The 13,001-nt window shown below is 46.4% G+C and overlaps 1 protein-coding gene across 1 annotated transcript in view; it reads left to right on the plus strand.

Annotated features, from left to right (window-relative positions):
* The first annotated feature begins 12,172 nt into the window (after positions 1 to 12,172).
* The window catches only part of VAT1L (vesicle amine transport 1 like), a 155,000-nt gene continuing 154,171 nt past the window's right edge, over positions 12,173 to 13,001 (plus strand). The window contains exon 1 of the mRNA XM_024125010.1: positions 12,173 to 12,516. Within this exon, the coding sequence (XP_023980778.1) occupies positions 12,290 to 12,516 (227 nt within the window). The 5' untranslated portion in view covers positions 12,173 to 12,289. The remainder of the gene's footprint in view (positions 12,517 to 13,001) is intronic.

Raw genomic sequence — 13,001 nt, forward strand, 5'->3', positions numbered from 1 at the left:
CATGCCGCGGAGCGGCTCGGGCCCGTGAGCCATGGCCACTGAGCCTGCGCGTCCGGAGCCTGTGCTCCGCAACGGGAGAGGCCACGGCAGTGAGAGGCCCGCGTACCGCAAAAAAAAAAAGAAAAAAAAAAAAAATTCAACCACTTTGATAATCTCTTGGGATAACTTTTAGTGGACGGTGACCAGCTCACCTAGTTTTTCTTTAGCCTCTTTAAATGTGACATACTAATAAGAAAAGAAAAAAAAACTGTAGTGGACACTCGTCACCTTTTTTCGGCTACAGAGTCTGAACTTTCTTCCTATATCTGGGGAATACCCAAGCCTTGATCCTTGGAGGTAGACAAACCCTGAATCCCACTCTAGAACCCTCTAGAACCTGATGACACCAAATGTCTGCTTTGCCAGCTTCCTTCCCAATGAGGGTGCAGGCTCACGGTCCAAGCTCCACGAATCAGATTCACACCCAAACTGGGCTTTGGAGCAAGGTAGCGGAGAATTGATTCTGAGGATGGCTGGCTGGAGCAGTGGCAGCAAAGTCAAGATTTTAGCAGCAGCAGGGTGATGGAGAAGCAGTGGCACCCGACGGCGGCTGCTGCTGCTGGTGGCGGCACCAGCAAAGGGGTCCCGTATTTACCAGAAATGGCAAGAGTGGTGTCCTCACGAGACAGCTTCCGTGGCCTGATTTCAGCGGGGGTCCCGGCTGCTTCCCAACTTCCATGATTCTACAGCCTCCCCAGGGACCCTCTGAGCTGCCCAACACGCTCCAATTAATTCCTTTCCCTTACATGTTAACTCAGTTTCAAGTAATAACCTTGACTGATAAAAGGACAATACAAAATAATGCACTTATGTCCTATGAAGAGCAGATGACCTCATAGCTGCAGGGCTGACTTTTTGTAGCAGCTGGAATTTAGAAAAGTTGGGGGGAAATCTAGTTATCACAAGATGTAACTGGAACTCTGGATTCAAAACAACATGCTCCTTGGAAGTCAGGATCACACTTGCATTACAAAGCTTGACTTTACCTGACCAAACCACACCGCCCATCACACAGAGTTATTACTGTAATTTTGATTTATATGGCTTTTTACTGCTTAAAGATATAATACGTAAGCATGTTTGGCTTTTATGTAGCTGTTTCTAAGAGCTATAAGCATAAGGATATTATAGTTGGCTTGCATTCATGTAAGTGGTAGGATAACAATAATAATTTAAATCAATATGCTACAGCAGCTGCGAGGACTGCCCACCCCCTGCCCTTAACACTTAGCTCTGCACTCCTAAAGCTGCTAGCAGTGAACACCTGCTACTCCCTGCCTGAGGGCTTTTGCTGTGCGAGCCTGCTTGGCCTGAAGGCAGGGCAGGTCAGCAGTTCTGAAAAGTTAATGCTTCTGAAAGCTGCTCTCAACAAATTACAGAAGGGGAATTCCTGGTGGATAAATACCCTAGCTTCATCAGGGCCCATTTGGAATAACTCAGAAGCTTGTTCTACGCTGCCTCCTATAATTCCCCGGTGGGGATGAGCCCCAGGTGCCCCTTGATTGAAAATGTACACGTTTCCTGTTTGCTCTCAGTCCCTAACTCCCCCACTCCATTACCAGTGTTTCCTGGGATCTCCTCCCAAATAAACTGCTTGGATCAAATCCTAGTCTCGGGGTCTGCTTTAGGGGAAACCATAACCAAGACACCTGCACAGCAGCCAGCATTGTGCCTTGACCTGCATTTCAAGTGTGTTAGGGACCGGCAGGGGTTGTATGCATTCACTCATACACCTGCCGTACAATTAGAGTGATTTCCCAACTCAGTAGGCTAAGGAGACAGGAAGTTATGGCAAGAGTGACTGCCACCCAGAGAAGGGGCAGATGCAGCAGGTTTGGTGCAGCTCCTCTGGCCCCCAGGACCCTTAACAAGGGCACAGCTGCTGAAGACTTCATCCTCACTGCCTGGACGTTTCGCTTCGCCACTGCTCGTGTATCCTCAGGTTCACACCATCATTCCAGAAGAGCCAGCCCTAACCATCTACACACACTGCTGTTAGAGCGAACGTTGCAAACACTTGGCTCTCCTGGTTCCTGAAACTCACCATCACCAAAGGCACAACCTCCTCTCTCGGGATCACGGGGAAGAGGGCCAGGGCCCAGGAGTCCCGCAACAATATCCCTGCCTCTACCTCTGCAGGATGGCAGAAAGCCCTTTCCCCCTAGTAATTTATCTCTTTGAGAAACCCTGCAGCGCGTCGGGGGAAGGAGGAATGATTGTCACACGAGGGCAGTCTGTGTAGTGGGTGACTCAGTGCCTGGAGATGGGGTCAGAGTTGACATTAGCAATAATGTGCTGGGTGTATTATTGGAGACTCCAGGCTTCATTACTTTCATTTACTCTCTGTCCCAACCCCCAGCCATCATTGCTTATCCTGGTCAAAGCATCTACCCCCCTCCACGCACCTCATCCTGCAGCCTGCCTCAATTCCACTGAGGGCATGATTGAATTAGAATCCTTAAGATAAAAACAGAGAACCAAAACACTTTGCTCTTCATAACCAACTGGATAAACAGGCTCGTGCGATGCCAAAACTCAGAATCAATATCTGAGAGACTCTCTCTATTTGGAAAGGCATTGGTATATTAGATTAAAGTATGTCCTTTGATTTTTGCCTTAATAAAATATGAACGGTCTCTACAACAAAATTGCCCAGGATGACTCAGTAGCCTCTAAAAGCAGCTTCCAATTTATTCAAGCTTATGGAGTGAGACGTGCAGGAAACAGGCTTCTGAACTCATCAAAAGGACCAACAGTTTTCCAGGTTGGAAACATTCCCCCAGTGTGTGTTGTCATTTCAGTAGCTATCATTTCTGATCAATGTCGTCTCTGCAGAGACAGCCCGTGTGCCAGTCCACCGCCAACCTTGATGACTGATGTGACCTCAGCCCCTGGGCTGGAAAGTCCCTTGAGCATCAATTAGTCCAAGTATCTTCTTTTACCACCTGGAACAAGGACATTTCCAAGGTCACACAGGCGGCAAGTCAAAACCATGGACTTCCTCGCTCGCGGGATCTAAGGATTCATGGCTTAGAGCAGGATTTCTCGACTTTAGCAATATTGACGGGAGGGGCTGAATAATTCTTTGTTGTGGTGGCAGTTCTGTGCCTTGTAGGATGTTCAGCAGCGTCCCTACTCTCCACCCGTTAGATGTCTGTAGCACCACTTGTGACAACAAAAATGTCTCTAGACGTTGCCAAATGTTCCCAGGGGGCCCAAATCGTCCCTGGCTGAGAACTCCTAGCTTAGAGCAAAAATTGCAAATTGGTGCCACATGGGCTAAATATAGCTCACAGATAGGTTTTGTTCATCCTATGTAATATTTGTCAGGATTTTTTAAATTGGGGAGATTTCACATAAAAATCCAGACTTCGGGCTTCTCTTGAACATTTGGAAGACCTGGCAACACTAAGCACACGTCCTCACATGGCAATGATAGACTGAAGTTGAGTTTAGAACGGCCATCTGCACCCTGTTTGCCACAGTCTCCACTGCTCCCTATTGTGCCCCCCATCAGACCCACTTTATCTGTTTCATAATCTTTCTGGGTCCCAGTTTAGTGTTTAAGCCTTCTCAAAACTGTTTGTACTTTTCTGTTCTCTCAAGTACGCCTCTCAGCTCACTGAGGGCAGATCGTGCTATTTTCTTTTTCTCTTTCCTCTACAGTGGCTATCCCTGAGCAGCCACTCAGAAACAGTTAACCATTGATTTGTCTAGAGCATCTTCTCCCAAAAGACATCCTGCAGAACGCTAGTCTTCAAGGGAAAAAGGCTGGAAGTCAATCAGTTTGGGGTGAAGCTGCATTCAGTATCTCCATTTAGAGAATCAAAAGATTTGCATGTCTCTAAAATGACCTACATTAAAGAAAGAGGCTTAACTGCACTACAGAGACACAAGAAAATTTAATCACAGAACTCCCTTCTACCCTAGCATCAACCAATATCCCAAGAAACTACTGTGTTATTGAATAAACTCTGTAAAAGCCTGGATTGGAACTCTCTACTTTATGAGTTAAACACAGTTATTGAAATATTAAGTGCGATGACAAAGGCAGCTACAAAGCACTAACATATAAAGAGTATTTCTTCTAAGCATAGACATTTATTTGGATTACTTCTTTAAAATTTCCCCCACAAATCTGTAAAATTGGTGTGATTAATATCCATATCTTACAGATTAGAAAATAAAGCAACAGAAAAGGAATTAGCCCAGATTTCACAGCTGGGAAGAGTTCAAGCCAGGACTGGAACACAGCCCATCCAATCCCAGAGCCTATGCACCTATTCTCTGTCCACACTGCACTGCCTCCCTAGGACATTGTGCCATGTTGTTTGTGTGTGTGTCTCCCTCTCAGGACATGTACCGAGCCTTACCCGTGAAGGAGGCAGAGAGGAAGTTACTGTCCATTCATCAACGGCTTCGTGTGGGAAATAATAGTTGGAAGGATTTGGCATGGTATCTCATACAGTTTTCACACCCTGAAAGTTAGGTCTTCTGACCCTTATTTAATGTGGGCAGCTCTCTCAGTCTCTTGGAGCCTAGAAGCCACATAGCTAGTAAACAGAAAACTGGGATACGAACAAGTTCTGGGAACAAGGTGTGTGCTCCTTCCACTTTGCTTCTCGCCTAGTAAGAATACAGGAACTGGATGGATGGGTGGATGGATAGATTGATGGATGGTTGGAAGGATGGATGGATGGATGGATGGTGGATGGATAGATGGATGGATGGATGGATGGTGGATGGATAGATGGATAGATGGATGGATGGATAGATGATAGATGGATATTATTTCTTGCCCACTTACTTTGTGTAAAGCACCCCACTAAACTCTGTGAAGCAAAGGGTAGGATGCTTGCTCCTGAAGAGATTTTCCCTATTTCCTGGGGTTTGATCCTTCTAATCTCAGAACAGGAAAGGCAAAATGTGCCCTTCTCATATTGAGTATTTTCAGTTTACTTCGAGATCTTGTAGCTTCACACAGTCAGTGCTCTGAGAAAGGCCCAGCCATCTGGATATGGGCCAATCGAATAATGATGGAAAAAACTCTCAAGGGAATCGGCTCTTAGCCCAAACCAGAGACATCAGGGAAATAAGAGACTGAGTTAGCTGGAGGGTTAATTCATCCTGATTTGTAGTATGATGTTCTCAGCTTGTAAAAAAATGAATGGTTGGGATGGGGTCAGGGAGGGGATTCTCCCCATTTCGGGTTTCTCTTGGACTCCATCTGAGGGGTAAATGCTTTGTTTACTTCTGAACCTAAATTTTCCATCCCTATCACATTACCATTATTCACAATGATCTATAGCAAAGCACTCTGGGAAAAACACAGCTCTCTGCAGCGTTTGAAAGAAGCAGACGGCATCATTGCAGTGATGATGCATACGAGAAATCATATAGCCTCACACTAGGTGGAAAACCCTTGATAAAATTCAGAGGCAGGGGTAAAATAAATCACTCAGAAATTATCTTTTAGCATGAACAAGGCTTCAAAAACATAAGCTACTTGATTGAAATTTTTTACTCACTCCTGTGCAGTATATTGTTCTCCTCACTTGGCTGATCATGTATACCAAATACTACTAAATGATAAGACCATGTCTCCAGGGATAACAGCTACTTACGGATAAAAGAATAAGAGCATGTGAAATGTTTCTAATTGTATTCATACGTGATTGGGCTCATAAAGAGCTAAAGTGGTCTTCAGTGTCTCATGACTAGCATCTTTCGGTTATGGAAAGAGAATTAAGTCTTCTTGTTAACTTTCATTATAAAATGACAGTCAAAGTCCTTTGAAGAGAAAAATTCAAAAGGGTGAAAAACTCTTAAACGAGTTGTTGAGAGACAAGGATTGAGTCACATGATTGAGATCCTTGGATAACGTTGGACTTTCAGATGTTATGAGGATTAACCTCCATTCTCCATAATATCATTCATTTATTAAAAGCCCTGCAGTGACATCTCTATATACCACATCCCAATATTATCTTTCCTATTCCCCATCAATTATCGAACCCTGACTCTCACCTCCAGCGTTGTCACTTAACTAAGAAAAAACAACACTTCCCAGTTTCCTTTGAAGCAGGATATGGCCATGTGACTAGGCTCTGGCCAATAAGAGGTAAGTAGATGTAAATATTTTGGTGGTCTCGTCAAGTTTCCTTAAAAAGAAAGATGTGGGGGCTTCCCTGATGGCGCAGTGGTTGAGAGTCCGCCTGCCAATGCAGGGGACGCGGGTTCGTGCCCCGGTCCGGGAAGATCCCACGTGCCGGGGAGCGGCTGGGCCCGTGAGCCATGGCCGCTGAACCTGCGCGTCCGGAGCCTGTGCTCCGCAACGGGAGAGGCCACAACAGTGAGAGGCCCGCGTACCGCAAAAAAAAAAAAAAAAAAAAAAAGGAAAGATGTGGGCCTTTCTCTCCCATCCCACCTGTCTCGCTCCTGCTACCTGGAACACGGGTGTGAGGGCTGTATCTTGAACCATGAGAATGCGGGCCAATCCTTCATCTAGATGAAGTAGAGAGCTGGAAGGAACATTGATCTTGATGACTTCGTGGAGACACCATACCATCCTTAAGTGTATTCTGCTTTCTTTAAGCTACTTCTTATTTGGGGGTTTTTGTTATTCATAGCTGCATCTAATACTTTATCATCACTTTCATAGTGAAGCCTTCTCTGACCTTCCAGACAGCACGTTCTATTCCTTCTTTACAGTGCTTACCATACTATGATTTTTTTGGTTTCATATATATAGCAGCGATTGTTTTTGTTCCTTGTACACCTTCTTGGAACTCACCATTGCCGTGCACAATGACCCAATGGCTTTAAATCAAGACACCTGCAACTCTTTCAGGATAGCTTGGTCTAACTGCCAATTCCAAACCAATCCATGTACAGGGCAGATCACAAAGGGCAGATGGTTAGCATTCCCCAGAAAGAGCCCTCGACCAGCAGGACTGGAGGACGGATAGGAGTTGACGGATACTCCAGTTACCTTGCTTCTTGATTAGGAGAACTTTGAGGTGTGTTCTACACTGTCATCTAGAGTTCTCCAGCAGGATTTAACCTGAGTTAATGACAGTGATAACCTGCTAGATAATGTACCTTGTACTGACTTCTTTCCCTTCCCTATATCAATTCCACAGACGCCTACTTCCTAGAATCACCACTCAAATAAGCCATTTTTGTACTCAAATATTTGAATTAAGAAAGATTTGCTTCTGGGGAACCCAACCTAAACCAATATATTTCTCCTTAGTTAGAATGCTAGCTCCATTGGGACTGAGAATGTGTGTCTTATTCACCATTCTATCTCCAGTACTTAGCACTAGTACAAGGTCAGCACTCAAAAGGTGATGAACAGGTATCAGTTCATTTTTTTTTCCTCTGACACATCTAGAGTTAACCATCTATGACTGGTCCTACGATATATAAATAGGAAGTTTATTCTACCACCTTCAGGATGGGCTGCACACCTATCCAGTACTTCTCTGAAGATAATGCTGTATTTGTGTCAATCATGCTTCATTACCTTTTAAATTACATCACCCCAAACTATAAGAAATTATAGCATACATCCTTGAATATGAGTTCTTGGATTTTACTGAGATCTTTCAGTAGCCATCAACTACTAACCATTCTTCATTACTGACCTTCTAAATTTTTCTCCTTCCTCTCAACCTATTCTATGGAATTTTTGAAACATATAACAGCTTATAAAACCATAGGCATTAGGCATAGTGGTTAAAAATCCACATTTGAGAGTCAAATGCCTCCCACTTCAAATCCCAGCTCTGCCACAGGCTAAGTAGGTGACCTTGGGAAAGTTACTCCATTTCTATTAAATTTTCTTCTGTGTAAAATAAGGATAATAGTACCTATGGCACAGGATTATTTTTTAGATTAAACAATGTATTATAATAAATAACTCTAACTGTATTGAGGAAAATACAATAGAAGAAATCTTACTGAAGGATATAGTTTCAGACATTGACTGTTTGCTCCAGGTAACCTATTTCTCTGGAAAGTTACTGAACCATTCCAAGTTATTTAGAAAACCATTCTGAAATCATGCTAAGATTGTTTCCCATATATTCTTGCTCAAAGATCTCACCTCTTTTGTGTGACACTCCCCTAAGATGGCTAATACCTTGAGCAGTTCCTATTTTGACTGTCTATACTCCTCCCACGGGGACACACACCTGTTCCCACGTCATATACAAGCTAATAGAGCTGAGTTGTAATACTGTATCTCACCAGCAGTGGCCGCTGTGTGACACTGCCCTACAATGTAAGATATTTCACCACTGAAGCTCTAAATGAGCTAATGCCCAGGGAATCAATTTTATAAATTGAAAATAGATTTATTGTGCTTATTTGGAGAGATGCCTTGCCGCATGGCACTTGTCACATTCCACCAGAGAGGAGAAGATTTGGGAATACTTAATGATCCAAATGGTGGTATATAAGACTCAGAGGAAGGTATGCCTCCCCAAGCAGCACAGATTGTGCTGTGTTTCCTCTTAGCTGTTGTCACAATCGGCTGCAAACCGATTATAATCTGGGGTTTGTAAACAGCCAGAAGATTCCCTTGGAGGAAGTAATTATATTCCTTTTAACATACTATAAGGCAAACACTTTCTCTTAAACATGCTGTGTGCTGAGTGCAAAGTAGATTAACTTTCTGTTGCTAAAGGAAAACCCTCAGAATCAAGGCAAGGGATCTCAGTGGGACAGAAATATTAGGAGGCCAATAAAAGGGAAAAGAACACCAAAAATGCCACGGAGTATTACCAATGAGCGGAAGGACTCATTTGACCCATCCAAATAAACATGCATGGTGACATGTCAAGAGCACCCATTTGGTGTCAGTTGTGTATCACACCACAGTCACTGTGTTCCTTTGAGCAGGATAATTCACCATGTTAAGACTCGGTTTCCTCTTCTGTAAAGTAGGAATAATGATGTTTACCTAATAAGGTTATTCTGAGAATCAAATTACAAAACATACCTAAAGTGTCTAGAAGAGTAGTCACCCCCAAAACAATACCACACCTTGCAGATGTTGTCAGCGCCAAGCCCATATCCCCTTTGAACTCACCATTCCCTGTCTAAGGTGATGGCTTCTTACTGAGAGCATCCTGACTGGGGCATCTCAGCCCAGGTACCTGCAGCAGGCTGGAAGTGCCAGGGAGTTAACACTTCCAGGAACAGCCTTTAGATGTTCAATCAGCAGAAAACTTAGTTTAAAAATACCCATTTCCTTACTTCTTGGGAGGGATAACTCTAAGGCTTGTTCCACACTGTCTCTGGGTTTGAGCCCCATTTGTCCCCGTGGTAACACACCCTACGTTGGTTTCTATTGATTCCCTGCTCATTTTCTGACTTCCTGATGGGAGCTTCCTGGGATTACCTCCAAAATAAACCACTGGCACTCAAATTCTTGTTTCAGGGACTTCCCTGGTGGAGCAGTGGTTAAGAATCCGCCTGCTAATGCAGGGGACACAGGTTCGAGCCCTGGTCTGGGAAGATCCCACATGCCGCAGAGCAACTAAGCCCGTGCACCACAGCTACCGAGCCTGCGCTCCAGAGCCCGCGAGCCAGAGCTACTGAGCCTGCATGCTGCAACTACTGAAGCCCGTGCACCTAGAGCCTGTGCTAGGCAACAAGAGAAGCCACCACAGTGAGAAGCACACACGCCTGCGCTCCAGAGCCCGCGAGCCAGAGCTACTGAGCCTGCATGCTGCAACTACTGAAGCCCGTGCACCTAGAGCCTGTGCTAGGCAACAAGAGAAGCCACCACAGTGAGAAGCACACACACCGCAATGAAGAGTAGCCCCCGCTCGCCGCAACTAGAGAAAGCCCGCGCAGAGCAGCGAAGACCCAATGCAGCCAAAATTAAATAAATAAATAAATTTATGAGAAAACAATTTTTGTTTCAGGGTAGAATCCAGCCTCAACGTTATATCTCACAATGTCAACAGGCTTAATAATTTGGACGATTGGGTTTACAATAAAATGTTTAATTCACTAACCTAGCCTTGTCTATTCACCTTCCTTCTAATCTCCTCTCTTCCACCCCACAGCCATTGCCTCAGGTGAGCCTCTAATTTACTGATTGATTTATTGATTTTTGTCTGTCTAGCCTCTGATCTCCACGCTTCCAGTAACTGTATCCTCTAAAGCATCACCCCCTTACTGCCAAAGTTGTTATCCTGAAATGCAGTCTGGTGATGCCATTCCCTTGTTTTTGTTTTTTAAGCCTTCAGTGATGCCCATTGCCTCCATGATTATGTCTTAAATTTTATAAAACAGTATGTAAAAATCCTCAAAAGCTGGTGCCTACCAACCTTCCAGCTTAGTCTCCAGTGACTGCCAAACAGAGCCAATGCTCAGCTCACGTAGAATAAGGCAGTGTCTTCCCAAAAGTCCTATCACCTGTCACCTTTCTGTGTGTCTGAAGGTGCTTGAGATCACCTGCCTGAGGAATCTGGCTCATCTTCAAGGTCTGGCTCAAGTTCCTCACTCTCTGAGGTCTTCTTCAACTGTACCCTCCTCTGGATTCCCACGGTAGCATCTGCATTCACAAACTCATTCATTCATTCAACAAGCATTTTTCTGAGTATATTCTACTATGTACCAATGCTGTGTTAACCTCCTGGGGAAACCATGCTGGATAAATGCAGAAATAGCTCCTGCTCACATGAAGACCACAACTGGGAAACGGAAAGACATTAACAGGTAATCATGTAAAAGTTTGTTACAAACTGTCATGAGAGTTTACCATACAGGACAGCCAGCATACCCTGGGGTTGGGGAGCTTCTCGCTCGGAATGGGTGTTTGAGTTGAGAGTGAAGTAAGAAGTAACACAAGGAGGTGGGACATACATTCCAGGCCTGGGGACAACAGCGGGTAGGAGGGAACCTAATACTCTTTTTGAGGAATAGAAGGCCAGGGCATTAAAGCAGAGAGGCCGAGGGAGAAGAGGCACTGACACTATTCATTGTGTCCTGTCGATTTGTTGACTGTGTCCTCCCTGCCTCACACTCTGAGAATGAGCTCCTCAAAGGTAAGGACCATGAGTTATCGAAAGTCATGTCCAGCCCAGCATTTAGCACAATGCGAATAAATAAAATTAATGTACCCATTTTATGGATGAGGAAGCTGAGGCTTGAAAGACTGAATGAGTCAACCAAGATCCCAAGGCTGGCTGTGGTTGCACAGTAACTAGAATATACACCTATCATTCCTCAACTGCATCTTTCCTTAAACTGCTGTAAGGCAATCCCCCATCTTTTATCCTTAAAAAAAAAAAAAAAAAAAAAATCTAAGATTTTCCCGTGAGCTCTTTTTCAAAGCCCTCGATAACAAAAGACAAAAAGCCAGTTATTGCTGCGGGCGCGTACACACACGTGCGTGTGTGTGTGTGTGTGTGTGTGTGTGTACACACGACTGTGTTGCGAAGGGGTGCACACTGATCTGATCTTCTGGGGGGAGGAGGTCAAATCAAGAACAGGACCGCTTTCTGGTACTGAATTCTTTTTGGAGCCTCTTTAACGGCCCCAAATGGTGCGGGTAGTGAGAATTAGCCATCAGAAGATACTCCTGGCGATGCCCTAAAGAGCATCCGCGATAACCCTGGAGGTCCTGAGTGCGAAGACCCTGGATTTGGACTCCTCGGGGCAGCGAGAGGGATTTCTAGCTCCCAGCTTCCAGAACCTCTCCTCTCTTCTAGCTGGGACTGATGGTTTGGGGAAAAGCACCATTTCCAGTCTATCCCGCCCGCCCCCGCATGTCGGTGGGAGAGGAGGCAACCTTGGGGCGGGGAGGCATCCTCCAGACCCAGACATTGATCTCTGTCCATTTCAAGGCGCCCAGCCTGCGCCGTATATAATGAAGTATTGTGCCCACAGCGGAGGACAAGGCGTCCTCTCTGCATGTTGAATTCACGAGTTTGGGGCAAATCTGGACTCTGGGTCTACGATCAAGAGCTTGATTTGACACTGGGTGAGAAACTGGAGTTGAGGCTTTGATCGGGCAGGGAAGAGCGGTGGGGAGCGAGGTGGGGCGGACAGGGGCGCGGCTCTTGGGAGGATTACGGCGGAGGCTGTGGACCGCGGCGCTGCTCGCAGAGGCTGCAGCCATTGCACCGCTGAGCATCCCACATTCAACAGGAGGAACCCGCGGGAGAGGAGCCCCGAGCCCCCCGCGCCTCAGCCGCTGCAGCCCGTGCGCCCTGCGCCCGCGCGCGCCATGGCCAAGGAAGGCGTGGAGAAGGCGGAGGAGACGGAGCAAATGATCGAGAAGGAGGCAGTCAGGGAGCCGGCGGAGGGCGGCGGCAGCTCTCACCGCCTCGGGGACGCCCAGGAGATGCGCGCCGTGGTGCTGGCCGGCTTCGGGGGGCTCAACAAGCTGCGGGTCACCAGGAAGGCCATGCCCGAGCCGCAGGACGGCGAGCTCAAGATCCGCGTCAAAGCCTGGTCCAGTATCCGCGCCTTTCTCTTTTTCTCTCTTTGCGCGCTCACTGCTCCGGGGAGCAGGTGGGGGGAGAGCCTCCGTGGACACCCCCCCTCCGCGCCCTCGCCCGGGTCTCAGAGCCTCCCCGAGGCCCTGGGCCAGCAGATGCTGGGGAGGATGCTGAGAGGCGGCCCTCGCCCTCCCCAAGCCGGATCTAGGGGTGACCGGAGGAGCCTGTGAGAGCGGAAGGGTCGATGTGGCGCCCAGCGCTCAGGGTCTGAAAGATTGCGCTGCGGGAGCTCTCCGTGGGGTAGGACAGCTCAGCTGCCAGGAGAGGAGGTTTGACGAGAACATGCTTAAAAAATAACCGTCGGCTTACTGTGTACGAGCTATCGTTTTTTAGAGTTTTATGTGTGCGATCTTATTTAATACTTCCTGGGACCCGGTGAGTTAGGTACCATCATTGTCCCCCATTACAGGTGCGGCAACCAGGGCTTGGAGAGTGATT

This window comes from Physeter macrocephalus, chromosome 17 (assembly GCF_002837175.3).
Source record: "Physeter macrocephalus isolate SW-GA chromosome 17, ASM283717v5, whole genome shotgun sequence".
In the NCBI taxonomy this organism is placed as follows: Eukaryota; Metazoa; Chordata; class Mammalia; order Artiodactyla; family Physeteridae; genus Physeter; species Physeter macrocephalus.